Raw genomic sequence first — 23,475 nt, forward strand, 5'->3', positions numbered from 1 at the left:
ATTAGACGAGTTTGATCGCTGTGCGTTGCTGTTTAGTTTGTCTAGTTTGCATGATGTAATATGCTACTTGATTTATGCCATGATTTTTTGAATTAAATATTCATCGAAAATACTTAATTATTCAACAAGGTTGACATGCCAGAACATACAATTCCTGCTTATGACTCCCACCCCCTCCCTAAAATCCTAACCACTAGATTTAAATTTAGCATTTTGTAAAACTTACATATCGCTCTGCATATCTACTACTTGTGTACATTGATTTGGCCACTAGTTATTCTGCTTACTTTGCAGAATAACTAGTGGAATGTGTGCATTTTCGAGGGCGTTAGTCCGGTAGGGGCTCAGCTTGCCGAGGATATCCTTGTCGAGGCGGACTTATGGCGTGCCGCCGGTGCATGGGCACTTGATCGCCTCCCCCTACACGCGCGTCTCCCGGACTCGGTGCTGATTTCTACCCCTTAATAGTGGGGACTCGGTGATAATTTCTACCCCTGTATAGTAGCCTTTGGCCTTTGTTTTCTTTCTTCTCTTTTCTTTGTTTTGGGGATCCGTTGGGTCCCATTTTGTTGTCTCGCTGTACTTGTGCTTCTTGCACTTTCTTCTCAATGAAAATGACACGTCGATCGGCATGTTCGATAAAAAAAAAGTTATTCTGCTGACTTTGCAGACTACCTTGTGTTGGATTCAGGCACAACTATTATTTTCTGAAATCGAGACATCAGAATAAAAAACAAATCAAGGGTTTACCACTGTTTTATGACCGGCCAGAGTAAATAAGAAATGCAATTATGCACATAAGTAGAGAAAAAGGTTCAGGCTTTTATTGCAATATGATGTCATCTAACTGTTCCAAGTTATTCTGTACATTGTCGTCTCAATCACCATTCATCGCTACAGACCTACAGTAGATCGACACTGTTTAGCTCTTCTGGGATTTGAGCTCTGCGATTCTTTCCTCTGTGCCCTTCAGGGCTTCACCATATTTGCTCACAATCTAAAAGTTGAGAGGCAGGATTTGAACAGTGTCGTGTTAGTTCAGTTGGTAACAGACATCAAAATGAAAGATGGGATAATACGCGAGGGATCTTACTTCTTCAACTTCACCAGGAGTCATTATCAGCGGTGGTGACAGCATAATGCTATCTCCAGCAACCCTGATGAGCATCCCACGCTTCTCGCACTCGGCACCAAATATCGAACCAACCCCTGAAATCACCAGCGACAAGGAGTTGAGTTATCGAAACTACCCCTGAAATCACCAGCGACAAGGAGTTGAGTTATCAAAACCATTTTGTAAGGCTTCTTTTACTCCGGAGATGGTTTGTTTTAGTAAGTCACTCCTGGCAGATAAGTTTTGTAAGTACTAACCCCAATAGAATGAGTGGTTTTTCTTTTCTCTTTTTTTTTGCTCTTTCATAGGTTTTTCTTTTATTGGTAACTGCTAAGTGATTTACTAATCTCCCATTATCATGAGCTACTCCTTCCATCCAGAAATATAAGGCTATTGTAAGATAATGAGCTACTCATTCCATCCAGAAATATAAGGCTATTGTAAGATAATTAGCTACTCCTTCCATCCAGAAATATGAGGCTATTGTAAGATTAGCAACTGACAGTAGCGAAGAACTCAAATTATCTTGGCTTAGAAAGAAGACTAGAGTAAAATTAGTTTAATGCATTTCATTATAAGTAAACTGCAGAGTTTTAGCCTGATGGGTCCTAGTTGACCTGAAAAGTAAAAACTAAATCGTTACACACACCGGTGGTCAATAACCAAATTTCATTGTCATATTATTCCTCTAGCATGAACTACAGAGAGAGATAATTGGTAGTTGAAGACTAGGCTTTTCCCTGCTAGTAAAGCCTGCTGAAATATGAAAGTTTGCAAGCATGAAAGGTACAAACCCCATTCTGCGGGAAATGGATCGTTTGGCGATTTGTTGTCGACGAATTCAGTTCCAAGTATTAATCCCAAGCCACGTGTCTGTGTAGAGGACCACACAAATTATGTGTTTAAAGAAGAAACAATTAAATACTCGCACAATAAAGAAAGAAACTTAAGAAACTAGACATCATAATTACCTCTCCGATGATTGGACTTCCTGAGAAGGCCTTGATTCCTTCCTGGAACCTTGGAGCAATTTTGTTGACATGTTCGGTGATATTTCTTTCCCTAAATAGAAATAATGGAAATGATTCATCATACATACGTACCAGCATACTATGGACTATTTATAGAAAGTGTGGTTTACTTATAAATCTTGAGAGCTTCTATGGCAACAGCACAGGAAACTGGATGGCCCGAGTATGTAAAGCCATGAGCAAAAGAACCTGTAACAAACAATAGAAGTGTCTGACAATAATACAGTGGAAAGAGAAAAATGAGTTCCTGCAATAGAATTAGCTTTACCAAGTTTATTGCTCTGCGAATGAATTACGTCCGTTATCTCTGGGCTAACAAGAATAGCTCCAATAGGCATGTAGGCAGAAGAAAGAGCCTGGCAGGGGGGAAATAGCAACAAAAATAAATCTATCAGTGTCTTAGTAGAGAAAGAATAAACGCATCAGCTATCAAAAAAGTACTCTGCCAGTATTGACATCAGTAACTCACCTTTGCTATGGAGACAAGATCTGGTTTGATGTTGTACATATCACATCCAAACATGGTTCCCAATCTTCCAAATGCAGTAATGACCTACAGGGCTGATTAAATAGCTTTTCCACCAAATGATTATTGCATTCTCTCTTTAACAAATAAACTTAAATTACCTCATCTGCTATTAGTAAGATGTCGTACTTCTTCAGCACCACTTGAATCTGTTGAGAGAACAAAACAGCACAAGGGAGGGTTATTATATAATGGAGAAGCTGGTGGAAGTAACCTTCTAAATTTAGAATGACATGCATTTAGGAATAGCATTTAAATGCTACCTATATCGACATGTACTCCATAGTAATATGTAACTGTAAGATCACCTTCTCAAAATAAGTCTTTGGAGGAGGGATGACACCACCGGCGCCCATCACAGGTTCAGCAATGAAAGCAGCAATCTGAAAACAAAAGGGGGAGAATTCTTCACGACACTTTACCAACATAGCATGTATGTAGTTATGAAAAGTTAATGAAGACGTGAACTTTACCGTTTCCGGTCCTTCTTTGAGAATAAGATTCTCCAAGTTGTTTGCCAGTCTAGTTGAAAATTCTTCTTCTGTTTCATCTATATCAGAGCAGATAAATTCATTAAACATAATATCCCAAGTTGATTGTACAGAAAAGAAAACTAACATAACGGTACCAGGAAGATGGAAGCGCCAGTGGTGAGGGCAGTCTGTGTGCAGAACAAAAGGTGCCGGTAGATCAAACTTTTGGTGAAGAGCAGGAAGACTATGGATAAATAATAAATTAGCAAATGGTTACAAATATATAATAACATAAGGAGCATGTCAACTCAGGACAAATTGAACATCATCATATAAGTTTATTAGAAACAGAAGGATTAAAAAGAAACTATTATCGTTATGGAGGATTGTTAGCTCACCCTGATAGACTAGCTGCTATTAATGTTGAACCATGATATCTGTATAAGAACAACATAGAATCAAGATCATATTGAAATCAGATCATAAAGCATAAAAATATCATAATTGTAATCCTTGGAGGATACATGTGCCCTCATGTAAATTATTACAATGCAATTCTTGGATTATTCTATTTGTTCAACCTGAAGTTGTGAAGCAAAATTTTGACAAAACAAAATTGTGCATTTTGTGATTATTATTGTGCACAACACTTTAACTGGTCTGCAATTTAATATGGTGTTGGTATCCCAACGAACAATCAGTGTGCAATGCAAAATGGAATTGGAGTATCAGGTAAAGATATGTGAAGAAATGAAGCAGCAAGAAATCTACTGGGTTTAGGTAGAAAAGATAGTAAAGAAAAAGAAAAGGAATGTTACGATTTAGAGCGTGCAATAAATTTCTTCTTCTTTGGCCTCCCAAGTGCATTGTTATAATACCACACTAGTTTAACCTGTTAATAACAAGCATGGTCAGGATTCAGGATAGGAAGAACAGAGCTAAATAGTAATAGTGGGCAAGCATTAATGGGGACAGAGAAAGTTTGGCAATAACAAGACACGCTACAGTAAAGTAGTAAACAAATTCATTACTACTCCAGAAGCTAGTCAGGCAAGGGAAAAACTAATCATTGACAGAAAATATGATAATCTGAGTCCAATATAAAATGCATAACCATCCTAGTGTCAGTGTTTCAGTACCACTATGTTTATTGTTTTGAGCACAATGCGCAGATTTGAACAGGGTATTTATATATGACTAGCATAAACTCCAAAGGATGACAGGTTTGTTTAGCTATTTACTGTACCTGAGAGTCATTTGCTTCTGAACCGCTGTTTGTGAAGAATACCTTTCCCATTTCCCTTGCAGTGAACATGTTCAGAATATCATTTGCAAGATCCTGAAAGAAACAGAACGTTAATCATCAATTTCATTGAAGCAAATTTCCAATAAACATTTTTTCCCTTTCTAGTAGTAGAAGTATTTCAAACAGGATATCATCAACAAGAAAAATACACTCTACAATTTAAATAACAAGCATGTACTGATGAGGATACTGAAAGATTAAAGAATGCACCAGTGAGGGTTTGGTAGTACGATTCCAGAAGGAATGGTAGAAGGGTAATTTGTTTAATTGGTCTGTTGCGGCTTTCACAAGTCGAGGTTCGTTACCACCTGAAAACAATGCAAACAGTAAGCTAAAAAATGTCTAAAACCATCTGCAAAATGTAGCACTGGGAAATTCACGGTGGCCACAAGCTGTAATAGACACAAATATATACTTTCCTCATACATGATAACTCCATGAAAACCTTTGCTAGATGCATGATACACATTAGAAACTAGAAATAAACTGCAACTTTGCTGCAGAAACTGCAGAAATCTAAAAACAAAATCCTTGCAAGCACGCAAAACAGGAAAATAGTGTAATGATAGCACCAGATTTCATATTAATGCTAAAACAGAACAAGAAAGTAGTTTCAAATTTATGCTAAAACTAAACAAGAAAGTAGTAAACCTCTTGTCATTGTGGCACTATTGTGAACTATAGAAATTAAAGTAGGAATAGTCTGTCCTTTAAAATAATGTGATTTGTCAATAAGGTAGCTCTTAATGGTTTTGAACTTTTAATTTTAATTTATGACAATTATTAAGTGATTCATTTTGGCACATCACTTTTTTAACTCTTACTAATCCAGAAGTGTTCAGTGTGCAACACCTACGTTGCCTGTTAATTACTTAAATACCTGTCAAAGCTCTTAAGATTGAAACGACTTTGAATCTAAATTCTAAATTTGGCTACCTGTCTACTGCACTAAGACGATGAAGAAATAATTGGTGATACAAGTCACATTCTCTAAATAATGCAACAAATTTCAGGTATATCATAAAATCTGTCTCTATAGATTGCACAGTGGACATACCTAGAGCTGTACACCACAGTCCCGCGAGAGCATCTATATACTTTTTCCCATTGATATCATAAGCATAAGCACCCTGTAATGTGTGTTGCACAATGTAAGGTAAAACATACAATCATATCCTGACAAAGTCAACATTCTTTGCATTATTTTCCAAAAAAAAACCACTAGGAAAACTAAAACAAGCCAAGGTCAAAACCTCAGATCTATCAATAACCAGCGGATGCACATCGGTGCTCTGCCATCCAGCTGTGAATGGAGCTAGCATACTATGCCCCTTGAACCTGGCAATTTTTTTGCAGCATGAGTGATAAGAAATATACAACAATAACAATCCATGTGAAGCTTGTAAGCATCCTAGTGCGCAACAGAGTAACAGACTAATATTTCTGCACATGGAGATTTTACTTACCCGATTTCTTCTGTCGAGTCAGGCTGAAGAGACGGTTCAGAGCTGAAATACCTGGCTGGTGCCTCTGAAAAACTATGCAGCCCATGCAAGCTTGGACCAGTACTTGCTGCATATTTTACTAAACTCTCAGCCTGCATGACAGCAGAAAAAAAATCAGGCATATTAACTTTTATGTACGCACAAAATTACTGCCTCCGGTTGACAAAACAAGCAAATGATAGATGCGATTTTTTAGAACGAAAATGTACTTTCGATATATTTAATTTATTTTAACATGTATTATAAATATATTTTAAGATAAAATTGACTAGTCAAAGTTGCATTTTTTGGACCATGACAATATTCAAAATGACATGCCCTATGAACTAGGAAGAGGATTAGATATGTTTCATTGTCTTTTTTCATGAACCAGAGGACTATTACATACTTTCTTGTCTCTTTTTTTAAGCATCAGGCATGCACGATTCACTTTTCGAAGAACTGAGGCATCACAGATTTGAGCTCAGCCCAGGTGAATGGAATGTCTCGCGGCATCCTCTGCTCAGTTCTGCACTTTTTATATTGTCAAAACTGCCCCATTCCCCTGACATCTTAAACCAAATGAAAAATTTCTGATCTTCAGAGCAGACACCATAACACGCTGACGTAGCCCACATGTTCACTCAGAGAATATTTTGACAAAAAAACCTGAAAGACTACTGCCGATCACACATCGACCAAATCCCATAAAAACCTGAATATTGTGAGGGAGAGGAAAGAAAATAAAAACAGAGCTCAAGTAAACTGTACGGTACTACTGTTGCTGTTGTCCCGGAAGTCCGGAACCGATCAAACAAAACGAAAACAACTTAAATCGAACTTAATCCGCCGCTCCACTGGAATCACGAACAAGGAACAACCAAGAACCACTCCACTTCCCGCATTTTCTGGGTGATAAGAACAAGAGCGAACGCCTCTCTCTGTTCCCGTATCTACAGCCGGCGATAAGGAATTGCTAGTAGATGGAAGAGGTACCACGGTGGTCACCTTGGAGGCGGCGCTGGAGCTGGATCTGAGGAGGATGCCTCGGGCAGCCATCATCTCGCCGGGATTCCGTCCACCTTCACTCGCTCGACGGGATATTGGAAGGAAGCGACAAGAGTGGGAAAATGATGGCAGGGTGTGTGACGGGATTTATAGCGGAAACGGAAAGGCAGCCCGGCCCGGTGGAACGGGAAACGGACGCGCGGCATTTTGATACATCCACCCACGAAATGCACCCTCTCCGGCGGCTTTTAATCCTAGATCGCCATGGTTGGAAGGTCTTGACGAGATCAAATCAATTTGATCAGTAATTTATTACTCACTTCCTTCGATTTAAATTAATTGTTACTCCGTAGTACAATTTTGTCAACATACACATGTATCTACTCACTAAAACACGTCTACATATATGCACATTTAGACAAATCTGTGACAATTAATTTGGATTGGAAGGAATAACGTTTGAGAAGCTGAACATTTGAGTCAAATAATATTGTCAAAAAAAATTTAGACTAGCGTTTTTTAGAATGCATGTGGACGTACGAATTATGGCACTATATAACTATAGTGGCAACTTTGCGTTAGGTGAATATGGTGCATAGCCCCTTGGGTGTTATGAGTTGCAAGAATTTGTACTCGATGCCAACAACAGAAGCTCAAAACATACCTAAATGTTTAATTTCTAGACTAAAGTTTGTGTGCAACATAGTCCGACGGACTTTCATGTTGCCACTATTGTTAAAAAAGATGTCTTTTCATGTGCAGTGTTCACGTGTCTTTCATCCATTTAGTTCATGTTGCTCTAACTGTGGTGATGTTGCATTTACATTCATATGTCTTCTATATGACTAGTTAAATGTTTAACTTTTGAGTTGCCAAAAAATGTTTAACTTTTGGTATTTCAATTCCCGGCGACATTATTTAAGGATATCCAAACTGTATTAAGCATGACACCCTTTAGGTAGTAGTACTCTTGTCAGTTCCTAGAACCCAACTTCTCCATTAATTTCCGGCTAGAATTGTCCTCTCCTCTTCCCATTTTGGAAAACCCCAAACTTCCAACAAAGATGGAACAAGTTCCAACTACATTTTACAACTTCAACAAGATTTTGGGTAAAGAAAATTGCTTCCTGAGTTTTTGATGAACGACACCAACTTCAAGAAAATGTACGCAAACTTTCAGAATTGTAAACAAACTTTATGTATACTTCTAAAATTCATGGCGAGCCTTTAGAAAAAATTGATGAACTTCCATAAAGTGTAGACCAACTTTCAGAAAGTGAGTGGACATCCAAAATTTATAATAAAATGAAAAAGTTATATATAAAAATTAGAGGCCATGGAGCTAAATTGACGGTGGTGCAAGCGCCCTGCTCCACGACGGACATGCGCCTGCGGTGTGGCAATTGTGGAATCACACGCACAACTCTCCCCAATGGATGTCGGAGAAAGATATGCGAACTCATATATGCGAACTCGTATTATGGGCAGTCCAAGTTTGGTGGGTGGTACCTCAATCTACCATGTTAAACTATCGGTTGTAAATTTGCGATTCATGCACGGTACATTCGAGGTTATGATTTCTTAAGACATCTCAATGTCTTAGGATTAGTGCACAAAAGATATATTCCAAGGTCACTGCAATACAAGGGGAGTCACATGGGCTGTATTGTCTCTGCTTTAATTGGTACAACTTATGTGTGCGCTAACCATTTATCATCCACCCCGCAACAACAAGTCCATGTCAGTTTGTCCAAGCATACAACGTACTGAGACACCGTGGGTATATGAAATCACCATGAATAAAGAACATTAACATTTGCTTTTTTTTAACCTATCAAAGAGGAAATTAATTAATCCTTTTCAAGCTCACTAATTGCCTCCATCAGTAGAAAAGGAAGACAGTGGAGTACAATAATTTATCACCCTTCCTGAAAAAATACTACCCAATTATATCTGAAAGTGGTCATTAAGGAATGCGAAAGCTTGATACAGAAAATAAGATGATAGGGACTCCTGCTAATGAGTCAGTAGTGGCTAGACACTGATGCAAGTTGCATCTGCTTTTCTGCCATTTCAGATTCCAACGAGGGAATCTGCCAAATAAATTTTGTCTCGGAGAAGAGATTGCTGTCTGCTCAACCCACCAACCATGCTGATCATCGCAGCATGTAATTGGTGGTTATAAAGGCAGAAATACTTGCTTTTTTCTACGGCTGCTTAATTTTTTTTAGAAGTGCAAGTGTGTAGGGTTTTTTTAAGTTAACATGAGAATTTGAATTGGGGAGATACAAAAAATAATTTGTTGGGAAGTAGTTTATCAGCAAATGCCATGAAGCATCTCATGTATGGATAAATTCCATGCATCTGTCAGTTCATACAAATCAAGAAAATGTGCCTATCAAAATCCGATTTTCAATTTCTAGAAATTTGCCTCAAAGATGATCCAACTGTTTAATACACATATATGTCTTTTCCTGTTAGAGGACAAAACGAACTGTTTAGCAGTTCAACAAGACAACAGGGGCATATGTAACTTTTCACAACAGATCTCATCTGGGCAATTTTCCGTTGCAACAGCAAATAAAACCAGTAGATCACAGTTCGAAAGGTAATGCACGAATAAGAGCTACATCACAGCAGCAGCAATCTGGGAGCGTCTATTTTCAACAAACTGCTTCCAGAAGAGATCAAATTCCCCTATCTTGATTGCTTCCCGTATTGACCGGAAAAAGTGAAGATAATGATGGGTATTATGTCTGCAAAGTTGGTAAAACGGATGTCAATTCACTCGGGATATATTACCACTCTGTTGAAACACATAACTGAATTTCTGAATTGGCTTACATCTCCAGTAGGATCTGAGCCAACATCTCATGGACATTGAGCAAATGATTGAGGTAAGCACGAGTGTGATTCTGGCACGTGAAGCAGCTACAGCTATCAACTATTCTTGACGTGTCTTTCCTGAAAGAATTTACCCAAAAATATGTGTTAACAAAGATCAACAGATTCAGTATTTAGATGTAAAGACAATTCAAACTACTCTGCTTCACCTCAGGGCCATTGATAATACTCCCTCCATCCCGAAATAAGTGACGTGGACTTGTATAGATTAATCCACGTCACTTATTTCGGGACGGAGGGAGTAGTTTGCATACTTCAATGTAATTTATAAACAGGGTAAAGCAGTCAACATTGATACTTCAAAATGTCATTAATTGAAAATATTACTTCAATAAGCAAGTAAAGATGCACAAAACATAATTAATGGCATAAAGGTGCTATCTCCATACAACAGGTCACCTACCGATATGTCGTTGTACGCAGGTTAATCTTTGTAAGATCTCCAGCACTATCATTGAATATACCATTCTGCATCTCTCTTTCAACCATGTCAACAGGGAAGATCAGTGCAAAACCACCCATAGTAAGTTGGTGAATGTACCTGTCGTTTCCGAAGTAATAGAATTAGAAACAATTTGATCAACAAGCTAATGGAGCCACAAATGCTAGAGGACATGATGAATATCATACGTGGAGTCGAAAAGGTCGATACCAGAAGCTATACCCTCCAAGACCTCCTCTGGAAGACATGCAAAGTACTGAAACGGTCAAACTTCTTATAAACAATAAATGTAGCAATAGTTCGCCAATACAAAGGAATTTGGAAATGGCTAGGCAAAGCTTATCATGGCGAAGAGAAAGATGAGCCAATCTAATAATAAATAACCACCATTATTTACTCACCATGTTACGCAGAATACAACAAAAGCCAAAAACATAAGTTATACATTTGGGTAATTTTATCAGCTCTAGCATCTAGCTTGTGAACTGAGATGATAAGGCTAAGTGTAAACCTATGAGTGAAGGAAGCAAAAACTTTCAGGCATGGTTCAGTTGGACATAAAAGCCAACAAACAACGAATGACCGATGGGTGAAAGCCATAGAATATAAACTTCAATAAATTAAAGCATCCAACATATATGACAAGCCATCTCAGAAATGAAAAGATAAAAGATACATCACATGCACCTGGAAGACCAAGCCTAGAGACAAGCCGAGGTTTATCCGAAGGCAAGCAATCCTGAAATAAAAACCAGATAACTGAAGTTGCATGGACAAAAAACAGAGAACACTTCTCAACAAAATTTGAAGAATACTTCTTGAAAGTATGAATAGTAACCACAACTAGAGGCTAGAGAGCATAGCGACATAGGGGTAATCTTAGACCAATGCAAATTCTTGCTTCAAGTCTTGGTGCGATAACACAGATCTGGTTAATGTAACTATTCAACACTATACAAGTTGTCAGACTTATTTCAGAAAGCACATGATGGGCAATACTTTAAACATACCCCTTAAACAACTCTAAGCAATGTGATTCGACAAGTAAGCAGTGCCATAAAGGGCACTATAGTACCATCCTTGCATTATCAAATTATGCATGAAGAATATGGTTCTCACTGTTACTGCATTGAGCAAATTGCAACGTTCTTCAACATTCTCTCCCAGGCCAAACCCTCCGATCCAAAAGCCTGTATCAAACTTCACGATCATAAAATCAGTAGAAGGAACATGCAAACCTGAGCAAAATTTAGGCACTATCCTTGCTCCAGGGAATGAGCAAATAGGCAGTAAAACGACTGAAAGTTACTTAGCAGTATGAAGTGATAATGAAAACAACCTGATACATTCCTCTTTGATACTTCAGTGGCACACCGTTTCCGTTCTTCTATACTGGATCCCCCCACAACTACACCTAAAGTGTTTTGTCCAGCAGCCTGAAATCGTGAGACACACAAAATGAAATCAATAAGCACACAAAAGCTGCATAAGATCTATAGAAAGATTTCCATCAATAGAAAGTAACAAGCAACACAAAGAGGTACAGAAAGAGATTCAGTTACTAAGGCGGCCTTGCAACATAGGCCTCTAAACTAGCAGTGCTTTCAAGTATCACAATATCACATGGGTCAAGTACTAAGGCAGCATTGGAACACAGAGAGCTTGAAAAATAATTTGGGAATGTCACTTAGTCAAGCCCTTTTTTTGGCTCTGCTAAACATCAAAGAGAAACTGCAAACCTTCAAACAGTAAAAGAAAACATATACACAAAATTCAGAAAAAGGTTTAGATGGAAAAACCTTAACATCATACCACGTCCAAAGCAAGGCATGCATCAAGCCAGCGTAATGTTCGCTCAACAGATGTTTTATTCCGTTTCTCATTAACCCAGGCTGGTACCTCATCCGCCAAGCTTGCCCACAAATTAGGTCTCATGCAGGAAATCAACTCCATGTAATCTGATGGTTTGACCTAAAATGTCAAAGGAAATTCAATTGAGATGACATATCAAAATATTTATGCTTGGGAAAATGAAGGATGAAAGCTACCAACCAGTTTACGTCCCGCTGGTGTTTCAAAGGAGGCACCGAATTTATTGCTGGCTTCACTTGACGGTAAACTCTCAATTGAATCGCCAGCTGCCGCTACAAGGATATGATCAGGCAGGCCTAGCATACGATGCAACCCTCCAATATTAGATATTGTTTTTGTTGGAGGGCCTTCTATACTGGCAAAATAAAGAGTAAGGTGATCAAACTCATTCAGAAGAAAGAAACCATCCTGCCACAGGAGAGGTTCTAGCTTTCCGATGGCAAGTTGTCAAAAAGAATTCATGGCCAGCGCAGGAAAGAAATGACTGGGAAAGGGGGCTTACAAGTGGGTTGGGCAGACATTGAGGAGTAGGGAGTCAGGAAGGGGGAGGGAAGAAAGGAGGTCACATGACATAAACGCCGGCAGCCCCTTGCGTGTGGACAAAAGCAGAGCTGGCGTCTCAACACTGGTGCTTCCAATCTGGAGCATGCCAGCGCGAGCCTTTGCCCCACCGGCGCATACTTTTGTCACTGCAAACCGCATCGTGTCAGAGCCTTCACCTCACTTTGCTGTCTGCACAACCTGCAGAACCTTGCCCAGTTATGTTCTAACTGGAAAAGTGTACTCTCCTTGATCTCTGCTACTGTTCAGACTTTGCTGATGAAGTGATGATGACAATTGATCTGTACATGTATAAATTCTGCACTTAATACGAAACACTAACACCACTCTAGGATAGCAAGTGACAATAATGAAGGCACACATTCTAATGCGTAAGAGAAATGTTCTCACTTATGGCTTGTTTGGAACAGGTGGAGTTAACAGGATTTTGAGGGATTCTGGGGACTCTAATTCAAAAATGAACTACAAACCCTAAAAATCCCGCGAAATCCACCTGTACCAAACAAGCCTTTACTGGTGTTTATTTATACATATCACTTAACACAAGTGCTATCATCAAACAGGCAGCTTCTTGCCTTACAAATTTCATTCAGACTATCAACAAAAGTGTCTAGTTCTCCTCTAATATCCAACATGCTACATGATGTCTTACAGTTCTGGTAGGTTCCATCCGCTTGTGGCTAGTTAAATCCAAGGGCTGGCACAAGAAGCATGGTGTACAAGGCAGAGTTTCGAAGCAGATATCTACATAAATTATACACTAAGCTTCAGGGTACACAAGAGTTAAAATCGTTTTTTCTACTAGCAAAGTGCATCATCTTTGCAATAAGATACAGTTTACAAAAAAAATCGCAGCTAAAACCAATAATCAACTTGGCATTTGGCCAAATTTGCGCATGCGGACGTGCACAATTGCAGGGGAAGAACTAATGTTGGGAATGGGGGGTTTAGTTAGAGCAACTCCAACCCGTGCCCCAGATGCTTCCCTATCACGAAATTTGGCCAATACACCAAAAACAAAAAAAGGGGCTCCAAAGCAGTTCCCCATACTTATAGCTTCCCTAATCGATCCCCATCCGCCAACTGCCGCAAGGAGAGGGTTCCCTCCCTCATCTCACCTTCTGTGTCCGCCAGCTGCTGCCCGCCGCCTGCCGTGCTCGCTCTGGAGGTCGAGGATTAGGGTACCCACGCTACGCCCGAGATGAATCTCATCGCGGAACGAGGGGAGGTAGGAAAGGTACGAGGAGGACGCGTTGGGGGAGGATGGGAGCGAGCGAGCTCTGGCCGGCGAGGGAGGCGGCGGTGGCGTTGTCTGTCCTGGCTGGGGAGGAGAGGAGGCGTGGGCTGGGCGGGGTTAAGTTTTGCTAAATGGTCTGGGCTTTCTTTTGGTAAGCAGTGGGCTGGCTGGGTAACCTATCGGCCGCTCCAGGCCTTAATCAATATGGGATTATGGGCTGTGGATTTGGCCCAATAACAGTACTCAACTAAAGAAACAGTATTAGTGCTCCTCTAAAAAGACAGTATTAGTGCTGGATTTTTTTTTCTTTCTGTTTTGTTTCTCATGCTACAAGTTAAGTTTGGAGTAACATAATAGATGCATGTTCTAATAGTGTTGTCAATTTCTCTCTCTCCTTATTTTAACAACTTGTATTTAAATGTGTTCCCCCAAAAAAACTTTTAAATAGGCCAAATTGAATGGGTGCACAGGGAGTACTCTAAGCCTGGGGGTACCCGATGCGTTCTCCCATCCTTGTTGTACCTTGCTAAACGGAGAAGGATTCAGTGAAGTTGGGTCGTGGGACCCACATGTCAGCCACCCAAAGTAAGGTGAAGCTACGTCACTGAATCCAGGTCCGCTAAACACAGGCATAGTAATCGCCTCTGGTGTTTCTTTTGTAAGCAAAGCCCAACAATCATTCTAATGACACATAGAATGAACCCCTCACAGTACCTAGTGGTAGAATCATCAGGATATTTGGACTGAAAACATATGCTTTATTAATTGCTTACGTATTTTCCATCCATTTTCCATACTACATAGGTTTCAAAGAGCACCATTACCTTTTCAAAAAGAATGAGCAATGTGCTATACGCACCGTAGATTTAGTATTTATATATCTGCTGCTGCATGAAAGTTTTTTTTTTAAACCAGGATTCTCCCCTTTCCATTATGCAAAGCACAACGGAGAGTACCAGCTACAAGCATATAATGCAGAGGGAAAAGGCTTAAATATATAAGTAGACAGGAAAACTTGCTGATCAACGACCGCAAGAGAAACACTCGGAATGAGACAAAAACATGTACTTAGACATCGGTTACAGAACAGGCAAACAAGAACCAAGGTCTCGGGCATAGGTCAGGCGTGCGCGGCGCATCCAGTAGGCCCCTGATGGATCTATATCCATATGGAACAAGTTCATGTTCAGTTTTCTCTAACATCTTATGAAAATGAGTATAATATAAGAACAATGTCATTGGTTATAGAACATGGTTGATTCAGCCTCCTATCAAAGAATTGCTCATTTATAGCCCCCTGTTCATGAGAGTTGTGTGGTATTGGTCATGGTATTTGTGCATCGAAATGTGGTTTCGATTCTCAGAGTGATGCGTTTAGTGCGTGATGATATGTGAAACAACATGGATGAAATGAACCGTAAGAAAAATCTTACTCCCTCTAGTCGGAATTACTTGTCGAAATATTATGTATCTTGACGCTTTTTAAACATAGATACATTTATATTTGGACAAATTTGAGACAAATAAAATGAGTTGGAGGGAGTAGCCTTGTTGAGAAAAAACAAATAAGGATATACTAAAGCTAGCATATATATGAATCTTAAGTAGTTTGATCCAAAATCAATTGACACCGAAGGCATTTTTTAAAGAATAAGTTCACAAAAATTCTTACCAGCAATTCCACATGAATTCAACAAAAGGGGTGTGACCGGACGACTTACAATGCGCAGACGCAAACTCTAAATTAAGAGATACGGAGTAGCAAAGATGAAGATAAAATAAGAGAAGTACTAGTACTGCTATCATTTTAACAAAGGAACCTTTTCCATGTGTTTCCAGTAGAATCCCTCCGGAGAGAGAGGGATCGTGACTCGTGAGAGAAGCTCTAACCATAATTCCCAAATAAAAATCGATTTTTTCCTCGAGCCCTTGCACGGTTCCACCCCCCTCGATTTTGCCTGCCCAGTGCCGCATCCGATTCCTATTGTCAAACCCGTAATTCTTTCCTCAAGCCCAGATTCACGACCTACTCCTGGCCATCCTCGGCCGCCACAGGGGCGGCGACCACTATCTCCTGGCCGCTCTCTTCGACGCGCCATCGTCGGACGACTACCGGCTCCGGATCTACTCGTCCGAGACGAAATCATGGAGCAAGGACGCTGCGCAATCCATGTCCTGGGGTCGACAAGGTTTTTATGCCCGACAAGGTGATCTCGCTTGGACAAGATGGATTACTAGGCTGGGTTGATTTGTTACACGGCCTGTTGGTGTGCGACTTGCCTCTTCTTCTTCAAGATCAAGATCCCCCTGTTCCTGGTGCTCCTGGTGCTGTAAGCTTCATCCCCTTGCCCGAGCTGTTGCCTGGAAACAAGTACAAACTAAAATATCCCATGGTCCATTATAAGACGGAACATAACCTAGTGCGGGACTACCGCTCAGCGGGCTGGTTTCGGGATCTCGCTTGCGTCAATGGCGTGCTCAAGTTTGTTGAGATGGAGAATCCCGCTCCTCCTGAAGACAAGGACAATAGAATCTACGATTCAGACTTGATCATGTCGCAAAGCCGTGGATGTGAATTCCACGGAACAGCTGTCCTCCTTTAGGGATGCCTGGAGGGCTGTGACATGGAGTCGGAAAGTTTCGTCGTCGTCTAACTATTGGCGCCAGACATGCGCTGCTCAAGTTGCTGACATAAAGGGCCAAGAGTTGACATTCAGGGACCTCTACTCAGCTTTCCCCATCCTGAGCGTGGAGGATGGTGACGATATTCTTTATCTCAGATCTCTGGTGGAACCCAGTCATCAGGATGGATGGGTGGCTGCTGTTGACATAGGAAACAAGGCACTGAAAGCAATTGGTAACTATTATCTTTCGGATGATTTTTATTACAGATGGAGCTATGACCCTGAGCATCCTTTTCGTGCTTCTACATTGTCCCGCCATTTGGATATGACTCCAGGTACCTACTCTTATTGTTTGCGCGCCTATGCAATGCTTCTTACAATCCTTATCTTCTTATGACTTGTCTTTTTCTTGTGACTGCCTTGTTTGTTTGTGTTTGATGGCGCCTGCATATTTGCCGGTTCCCTAGAAAAATCGGGATATATTGGAGTTGCTTATGAATCTAGCGGTTTCTGTAGGCAATCAAGTCTCGGCATGTCGCAAGCAGACAGAGGCTGAAAGATCTGCAAATCGTCCAAGCAGAACCTCAGTTAGTATTTCACATCACTTTTTATTTCAAAGAATGGAATTGCTACCAACTAACTTGCCCTCTCTTCTGTACATAGACCCGTGTGAGTTCCTGCGAACGAAGGGCCAAAATCCGAAGGCAAGTTTCTTATTCTCTCTCCATGGAAACTCTCTTCTGCTATATGGTCCTATTTGGATCAGTTCATTCTATAATTTGATAGTATTCGCTAATTAGTTTTAACTGATATTGCCATATTGGGATCTTTTGTTTAATTGACTTTCTGTTCCTCAGGCTATTGGAACTGGCTGGGAGAACCAAGCGTGCACAAAATTCTCCTGGGAATATTACACAAAATCATCGTATTTCCCAGGTCCGTCCTATCGAAATCAATCTGGTATGATGAATTCCATATGCCCTGCTTCCAATTCATTTTCCAATCATGACCTGTAGCTCTGGAACGGACCATCTCCACTTGTTAATCACAATATACATATATCCTTAGTAGTAGTTCTCTCGCAAGTGCTGTCATGGCCGATGGACCCAACTTTGACATGTTCTGTGCATTGTTGCATTGTGCGTTTTGAAAGTAAAAGAGGCTATCGGCATGTAGTTGTAAAATATGTCTAAATGCAACTAAACTGTTATGATAAATTCATTATTTGAGGTCATTCTAATATAATACTAAGTAATAAGGATGAAATTGTCTATTTCTGCTATGCTGTGATGTACTACTTTTGACATGTTGCCTAGGCATCCGTTTTCCCATCATCTTACTATAAGCTGTTGCCTATGATTTCAGGCACCCCAGGCATCCTTCAACAATTTCAATGGGCCGGCCAGCTTCCATGTTATCCACAACAACTTTCTGCCCCTAACTCATTTGCCTATGGCGCACACACAGGCTATGTCAACTACCAACAGCAGTGGCGGCAGCTTCCCCCTACTCTGGAGCTGCCTATTATTGGTGCGTCCTGGCAGCATCCACCTCCTCCAGGTTCCGGTGCAGCTTCAGCCAACAACTCGTGAGGTAAAAAAGTTGTTGAAAACCTGACATGGTCCTCTTTCAGGCAGTAGTCGATCATGGAGCGAACCTCTGATTAAGATTACTTGTTCAAGATAGTTGTTGTTTCTAGTATTTCTGCGCTCGTTACATATGCAAAAGCCTTGTGAGTTTCAAACTGAAATTTAAAGAGGTTTACATAGTGTCAAGACTATGTAAGGTAATATCCTCGAAACATAAACGTAACCATTTTGCTGAAATGTGAGCACAGTTTTTTTTAAAGAGGAGGAAGTTTATCGAAATGAGCAAATTATAATGTTGGAGAAAATTGTGGTAAGGCCTGGAGTAGCGTATTTCCAAAGATGTGGTGCCCAGTAGGTTGTAGGCCATACAAAGTAGGTCGTAGCACAATCCTAGCACTAACAATTTTATGCATAAAGAATATGGTTCTCACTATTACTGTGTTGAGGCCCTGCGTTGAGGTCCAAGCAATAGCGCATCTCGCACCTATTGCTTGGTTTTGTGGTGGCGATGCAGGTTTGGGCTGTCGTTTTGGGACATTGGGGTAAGCCGTTGTGGTTGCTGGCGGCACAGGAGACTGGCGAACTGGTGGACGGCTCTTGTCGTCGGTACCAAGAAGGAACAGCGCCGGAACTTGGATACAGAGGTTACTCTTGTGTGTTGGAGCATTTGGAAGCATAGGAATGCAGCAGTCTTTGATCTTGTGGCTCGGAATGCAAATTGCATCCTGCAGGTGATTGGCCTAGTCTCCTAGAAGGGGCGGCGTGGAGCAGTGCAGGTCTCTTCAAGGGTAGTGGTTACTGTAGTTTTGGTTTGGTGGCCTTGTCGTGGATTGTAAAGTGAGTAATCTGGTGTAACTGGCCTACGAACATGTACCCGCATCGCGCTCTTCTTCAATATATGATACAGAGGTGTATTCTAGAGAGAAAAAAAAGGATGACTCCCTATTTATGTGATAGCCCTTATATAATGTAATATTGTAAGTGGCGGTGTAAAAATTATATATATCATGAAAACATCATAAAAATTTATATATTGTTTTGGAGCTCTGGTTGAGATGAACTTCACTCAGCATGATACTGATGGTTAATTGGTAATTTTTTGAAAGAAGTGATTTTGAATTTTTGGATGTAGCAACTAATGCTAATACTCCATGACTTCATGAGGCATACGCCCCGGTTAGATTTCCGGATCATTCTAATGACACTTATACGAATGACACCCAGTGACGTAGTAGGATCATTGGATATTTGAATTGAAAGCATATGCATTATTTCTGATTGAACTGAAACCATATGCATTATTGCTTATTTTCCATAGGAACGAAGAGCACCAATAGTGAAGTCTATCCCTCGCTCCGAACTGAGTAAATTTAGTACAGTATGATACAACTGGACTTTTACTTCACGTGTTTTTGCACATGCTTCTGTATCGTACTGGACTCTTACTCCACGTATTTTGCACTCTTAAGTTGCAGTCTTCCGTATCCAAGCCTCGAAGGAAATCAGTATCCACGCCTCGAACGAAAGAAGATACAACTGGAGTAAATATCTACCTCTCGAAGGAAACAAGATACGACTGGACTTCTATTCCACGGATCTCTGCATGAAATTAGTCTACACTCAGTTTTCTCTAACATCTTACAAGAAGCGAGTAAATTTTCTATAACATCTTACAAGAAGCGAGTACAATATAAGAGACGGTGTCATGTCTTGCCTATAGACGAACATGGTTGATTTGGTCTCCTATCCAAGAGTTGCTTATTTATATAGGCCACCGTTCAAGAGAGTTGTGTGGGATTAATCATGATATTTGTGCGGGGGGAATGTGGTTTGGATTCTCAGCTTTTAGTGTGATGAATCTGAAACAAATGGATGAAAATGGGGGAGCTCTTTTACGGTACCTTTTAATAAATATGAACCGTCCATACGAATAGATCTAACGCAAATTGATGCATACTGTTTTTGCGCCCAGGGCGGTATATGCGTTTGAGAGGCAAAATAAAAAAAACATGAACTAGATAGACCTCTACGTGATTCGTTCTCCTCGGCGTTCTCGCCGGAGACCTGACGCTTTGTCAGAAATTACCGCTCGGAGGAATGTGAATAAGGGATATGGAGATGGGGTAGGAGGTAGCATGTGTGGGTGCTGCGCGGATCGATCCATCGCGGCGTCGCACATCCGATCTTCCACGCGCCTGGACGTTGTTCGCCAAGCTGCGGCGACAACTCCTGGATCTCGACGAGCGCACGCGAATACGATACCTTTGCTACTGGGTACTGCAGCAAACCTACGAGCCTCATACAAAAACTAAACAGCAAACCATCTCCCAGCAGTACATAGCTGAAACTAAAACCTGACTAGAAGAAATTCTAGAAAGATGATTGCTATGGGCTAGCAGTCCAAGAAATTCTTAATTCGGCGACATCAATGGTCATGGTCCTTCATGAAAGCTTGGAACACTACGGATGATAAATTTCGTTCGTGCTGATTTCTGTTGGTGTTGGACTACATACGTCTTGGTCAAATTGAGCGGCATTGGCGAATGGCGGCGACAACCGAGCCTGAGCGTCGCCGGACGGCGGGACAACAGTTGTAGAACGGCAGTGGAGGAGACCAAGGACGCCGGCCGAGCGGCGCACGCTGTGACCGAGCGCCGAAACCGGGAGGACGACGACTGAGCGGCAGCGGCGGAAAAGCCACTCCGATATGAACTGAAACAGCGGCATATTAGCCACGATCTACGGGAGAGCGAAGGGGCGATAAGCCAAAATTTCTGGACAAAAATGTCAATATTACCCTCCTAATTCAACGGCCAGATTTGATTATACTCTTCCCTCTCCCTGGACAGTATAAAGGTACCGTAAAAAAGCTCAACATGGTATGCATATACATGATACAGGGTAATGTTTTTTTTACATGCATTTTGCGAAAAGGTATTAATAATCATCATCAACAGTACAAAGAGCACTAAAAGTAATTTGAATTACAAATAGGTTATTGAACGGTAGGATGGATCATCTTGCGACGACTACAATTACCGGAACGAGCCAAAAGCTGCCGTCCTCGCCACACAACCTGATTGCAGAGCGTCAACAGCAAACCTAGGGGTTACAGCATAAGGAAAACTCAAGCCAAGAGCTTGCTTTGCAATCTTTGGCAACCAGCCGGTAGCTTGAAACCCTGGAAAAACAGAAGATGCGAACGCCATTATCATCTCTGGAGACACATGGAATCATTTGGCAAGAATAGATCTTTTCCCCGAAGCGTTGCGCGGAGGCGGAGACATAGGCGACTTCAGGTTCCAGCGACGGCTAGGGTTAAGTTTCCACGTCCTCCACCGGCCGCCCCGCCTCCGATGGCCCTCCTGGCCTTGGAGGTGCGGCGGATCCCAGTCGTTTGCTGGCGGAAGGTTCTTCCATTTCTTATTTTACATATATTTTTAGTGTCTTTTTCAAGATGGTGAAGTGGCAGGGGCATTTTGCAGTCAGAGTAATTAAAGTAAAAGTCCAGTTGTATCATACTCCCTGTCCTGTCCTCGCTCCGGCGGTGCGCCTAGCGCCGGCGGAGGGCGCCTGGAGCTGTGTGTCTGTCGAATACCTTGGGATCCGACTGGCTTTTCGAGTTTCCGGTGACTCCCTTGGGTTTGTGTCGGCATTCATATTTGTTCACGTGGTTACAGGTCTGGCTCTTCCAATGTATGATTCTCATCTTTGACGATGATTGTTGCTCTAGTGTTCTGATACTTCAGGACCTTAACATGACAAATACCCACCGTCTAGTGTCACGGGTTCTCTTTTGGCAAACTCAGCTCGTTCTGGAAAGTACAAAATTATTGTACTTCCTAGTATCCCCAGTGGTGCGGTGCGAAAACCCGCAGTGTAGGCAGTATTTATTTCTTTATTTATAGATGAGCCCAATATATAGACGGTGGACGAAATAAGAAATGTCACCACAAAGCAAAGAAAATAAAGACCGTCCTGCACCAGCCGGACGGCCCAATGCTCGGGAACTCGCTGGGCTTGCGCCCGATCGAAGCCCAGAACGCAACCCCTCTTCCGATTCGTCGGAGATCATATATAGCGCGCGCGTGCGCGCGCGAAACAAATTAACGAAATTTAGGAAACCGGAGATTCCCCCGCCTGCGAGCCGCCGCCGCTGTCTCGGTCGGAGTCGGAACTCGATCCCGTGAAATGAATCCATTTATAGGCCGGCGCCATGGCCACCGATCCAGGCGGAGGCACTACTCATTTCCACTGCTCCTACTTCTTCTTCTTCCCCTCACCAAACCCTCGATCGGAAACAGCTTAGCTTGGATCGCCATGGCCGCGGGCGCGCCCCTGTTCGAGTTCGCTCCTGGGGCGGAGGTCGAGGTGCGCAGCCGGTTCACGCAGGCGGCCATCATCTCCTCCGGCTCCGGCGCCAAGACCAAGACCCCGGTGATCTACGCCCGCGCCACGGTGCTCTCCACCGGCGCCGCCTCCTACCTCGTCCGTTACCCCGCCGGCGCCGGCAGCCTTCTTCCCAGCCGCGTCGCAAGGGTTCCTGCCTCCGACGTCCGCAAGCCCCGCCGCCGTAGTCCACTTCTTGTTCCGACGGAGCAGCACCCGGAGCAGCGCCCCGGCAAGAAGGCGACTTCCGGGCGAGGGATCCCCATGGATTCCAGGAGCACGAGCGTGAGGAGGAGGCCGAGAAGAAGAGGAAGAAGAAGAAGAAGAAGAAGAAGAAGAAGAGGAAGAAGAAGAAAGTAGAGCATCAGGCATCAGCACAGCAGGACGCCCCTGTTTTCGTTTCGATCTCTTCTCCCGGCCCTAGATAGATAGTATGGACTATATATGGATCGAGAAGGAAAAATCGAATCCAACTTGGCGCGTGCACTAGTTTCGATCTAGACGCCTAATTGGCTTATGCGCCAAGAAATTCATGCGCGCATATATGCATGGATTCATGGATCCATGGGGTGGCGCCAATATATACCATGTAAAATCAGTTTCCCTTCTTCTTCTTCTTGAGCAAATTGTGAAATATACATGTGTGTGTGTGTGTGTGAGCAGAGGAATGACATAGCAGGCGTATCGAGGGGTGAAGTTAAGCAGGGCAGGTTAACCTAAGGAAGAAAACTCTGGGGAACATATGCTTCTAATTTGGCATTCAACCACTTGTCGCATCAGTCGAACTGGTTGACCAATCATGTCAGAAGGGCCAGGCACAGGGAAAGGCCGGGGTAAACAGTACCGTCACAAGTTTACAAACAAGAGGTAATTTCTCAGTGTTGATAAAATATATGAGAGTCCTAAAAACATCAG

General features: G+C 41.9%; 3 protein-coding genes across 8 annotated transcripts; 1 reads left to right on the plus strand and 2 right to left on the minus strand.

Moving 5' to 3' along the window:
- Positions 1-798: 798 nt before the first annotated feature.
- On the minus strand, positions 799-7,097 carry LOC100831754 (probable gamma-aminobutyrate transaminase 3, mitochondrial). Of its 2 annotated transcripts, none has more exons than XM_003573487.4 (19): positions 6,943-7,097; positions 5,917-6,047; positions 5,704-5,788; positions 5,508-5,580; positions 4,661-4,758; positions 4,391-4,483; positions 3,963-4,036; positions 3,543-3,581; positions 3,300-3,388; positions 3,145-3,221; positions 2,980-3,054; positions 2,773-2,820; positions 2,615-2,698; positions 2,414-2,501; positions 2,256-2,334; positions 2,086-2,176; positions 1,909-1,987; positions 1,094-1,209; positions 799-997 (listed from the first exon to the last, which is right to left on the minus strand). In XM_003573487.4, the coding sequence occupies exons 1-19, from the start codon at positions 6,994-6,996 to the stop codon at positions 923-925; spliced, it is 1,548 nt and encodes a 515-aa protein (XP_003573535.1). In that variant the 5' UTR covers positions 6,997-7,097; the 3' UTR covers positions 799-922. The 2 variants fall into 2 exon arrangements, with proteins under 2 accessions (XP_003573535.1, XP_010234450.1); XM_010236148.3 differs by having other exon boundaries at positions 6,931-7,057.
- Positions 7,098-9,334: 2,237 nt separating this feature from the next.
- Positions 9,335-14,072, minus strand: LOC100832058 (queuine tRNA-ribosyltransferase accessory subunit 2). 5 transcript variants are annotated; one of them, XM_010236149.3, is made up of 12 exons: positions 13,840-14,071; positions 13,374-13,465; positions 12,663-13,002; positions 12,341-12,515; positions 12,101-12,259; positions 11,628-11,724; positions 11,408-11,478; positions 10,976-11,027; positions 10,477-10,525; positions 10,250-10,387; positions 9,787-9,906; positions 9,335-9,698 (listed from the first exon to the last, which is right to left on the minus strand). In XM_010236149.3, exons 3-12 carry the CDS (start codon positions 12,860-12,862, stop codon positions 9,569-9,571), a joined length of 1,191 nt encoding a protein of 396 aa, XP_010234451.1. In that variant the 5' UTR covers positions 12,863-13,002; positions 13,374-13,465; positions 13,840-14,071; the 3' UTR covers positions 9,335-9,568. The 5 variants fall into 5 exon arrangements, with proteins under 5 accessions (XP_010234451.1, XP_010234452.1, XP_003573536.1 ...); XM_010236150.3 differs by lacking the exon at positions 13,374-13,465 and having other exon boundaries at positions 12,663-12,901; positions 13,840-14,072; XM_003573488.4 differs by lacking the exon at positions 13,374-13,465.
- Positions 14,073-16,427: 2,355 nt separating this feature from the next.
- LOC106866366 lies at positions 16,428-19,227 on the plus strand. Its single transcript, XM_024461374.1, has 8 exons — positions 16,428-16,440; positions 16,522-16,917; positions 17,099-17,169; positions 17,246-17,286; positions 17,440-17,542; positions 17,948-18,175; positions 18,686-18,815; positions 18,903-19,227. The coding sequence occupies exons 1-8, from the start codon at positions 16,428-16,430 to the stop codon at positions 19,010-19,012; spliced, it is 1,092 nt and encodes a 363-aa protein (XP_024317142.1). The 3' UTR covers positions 19,013-19,227.
- Positions 19,228-23,475: the final 4,248 nt, after the last annotated feature.

The sequence above is a fragment of the Brachypodium distachyon genome, chromosome 3 (genome assembly GCF_000005505.3).
Source record: "Brachypodium distachyon strain Bd21 chromosome 3, Brachypodium_distachyon_v3.0, whole genome shotgun sequence".
Lineage (NCBI taxonomy): Eukaryota > Viridiplantae > Streptophyta > Magnoliopsida > Poales > Poaceae > Brachypodium > Brachypodium distachyon.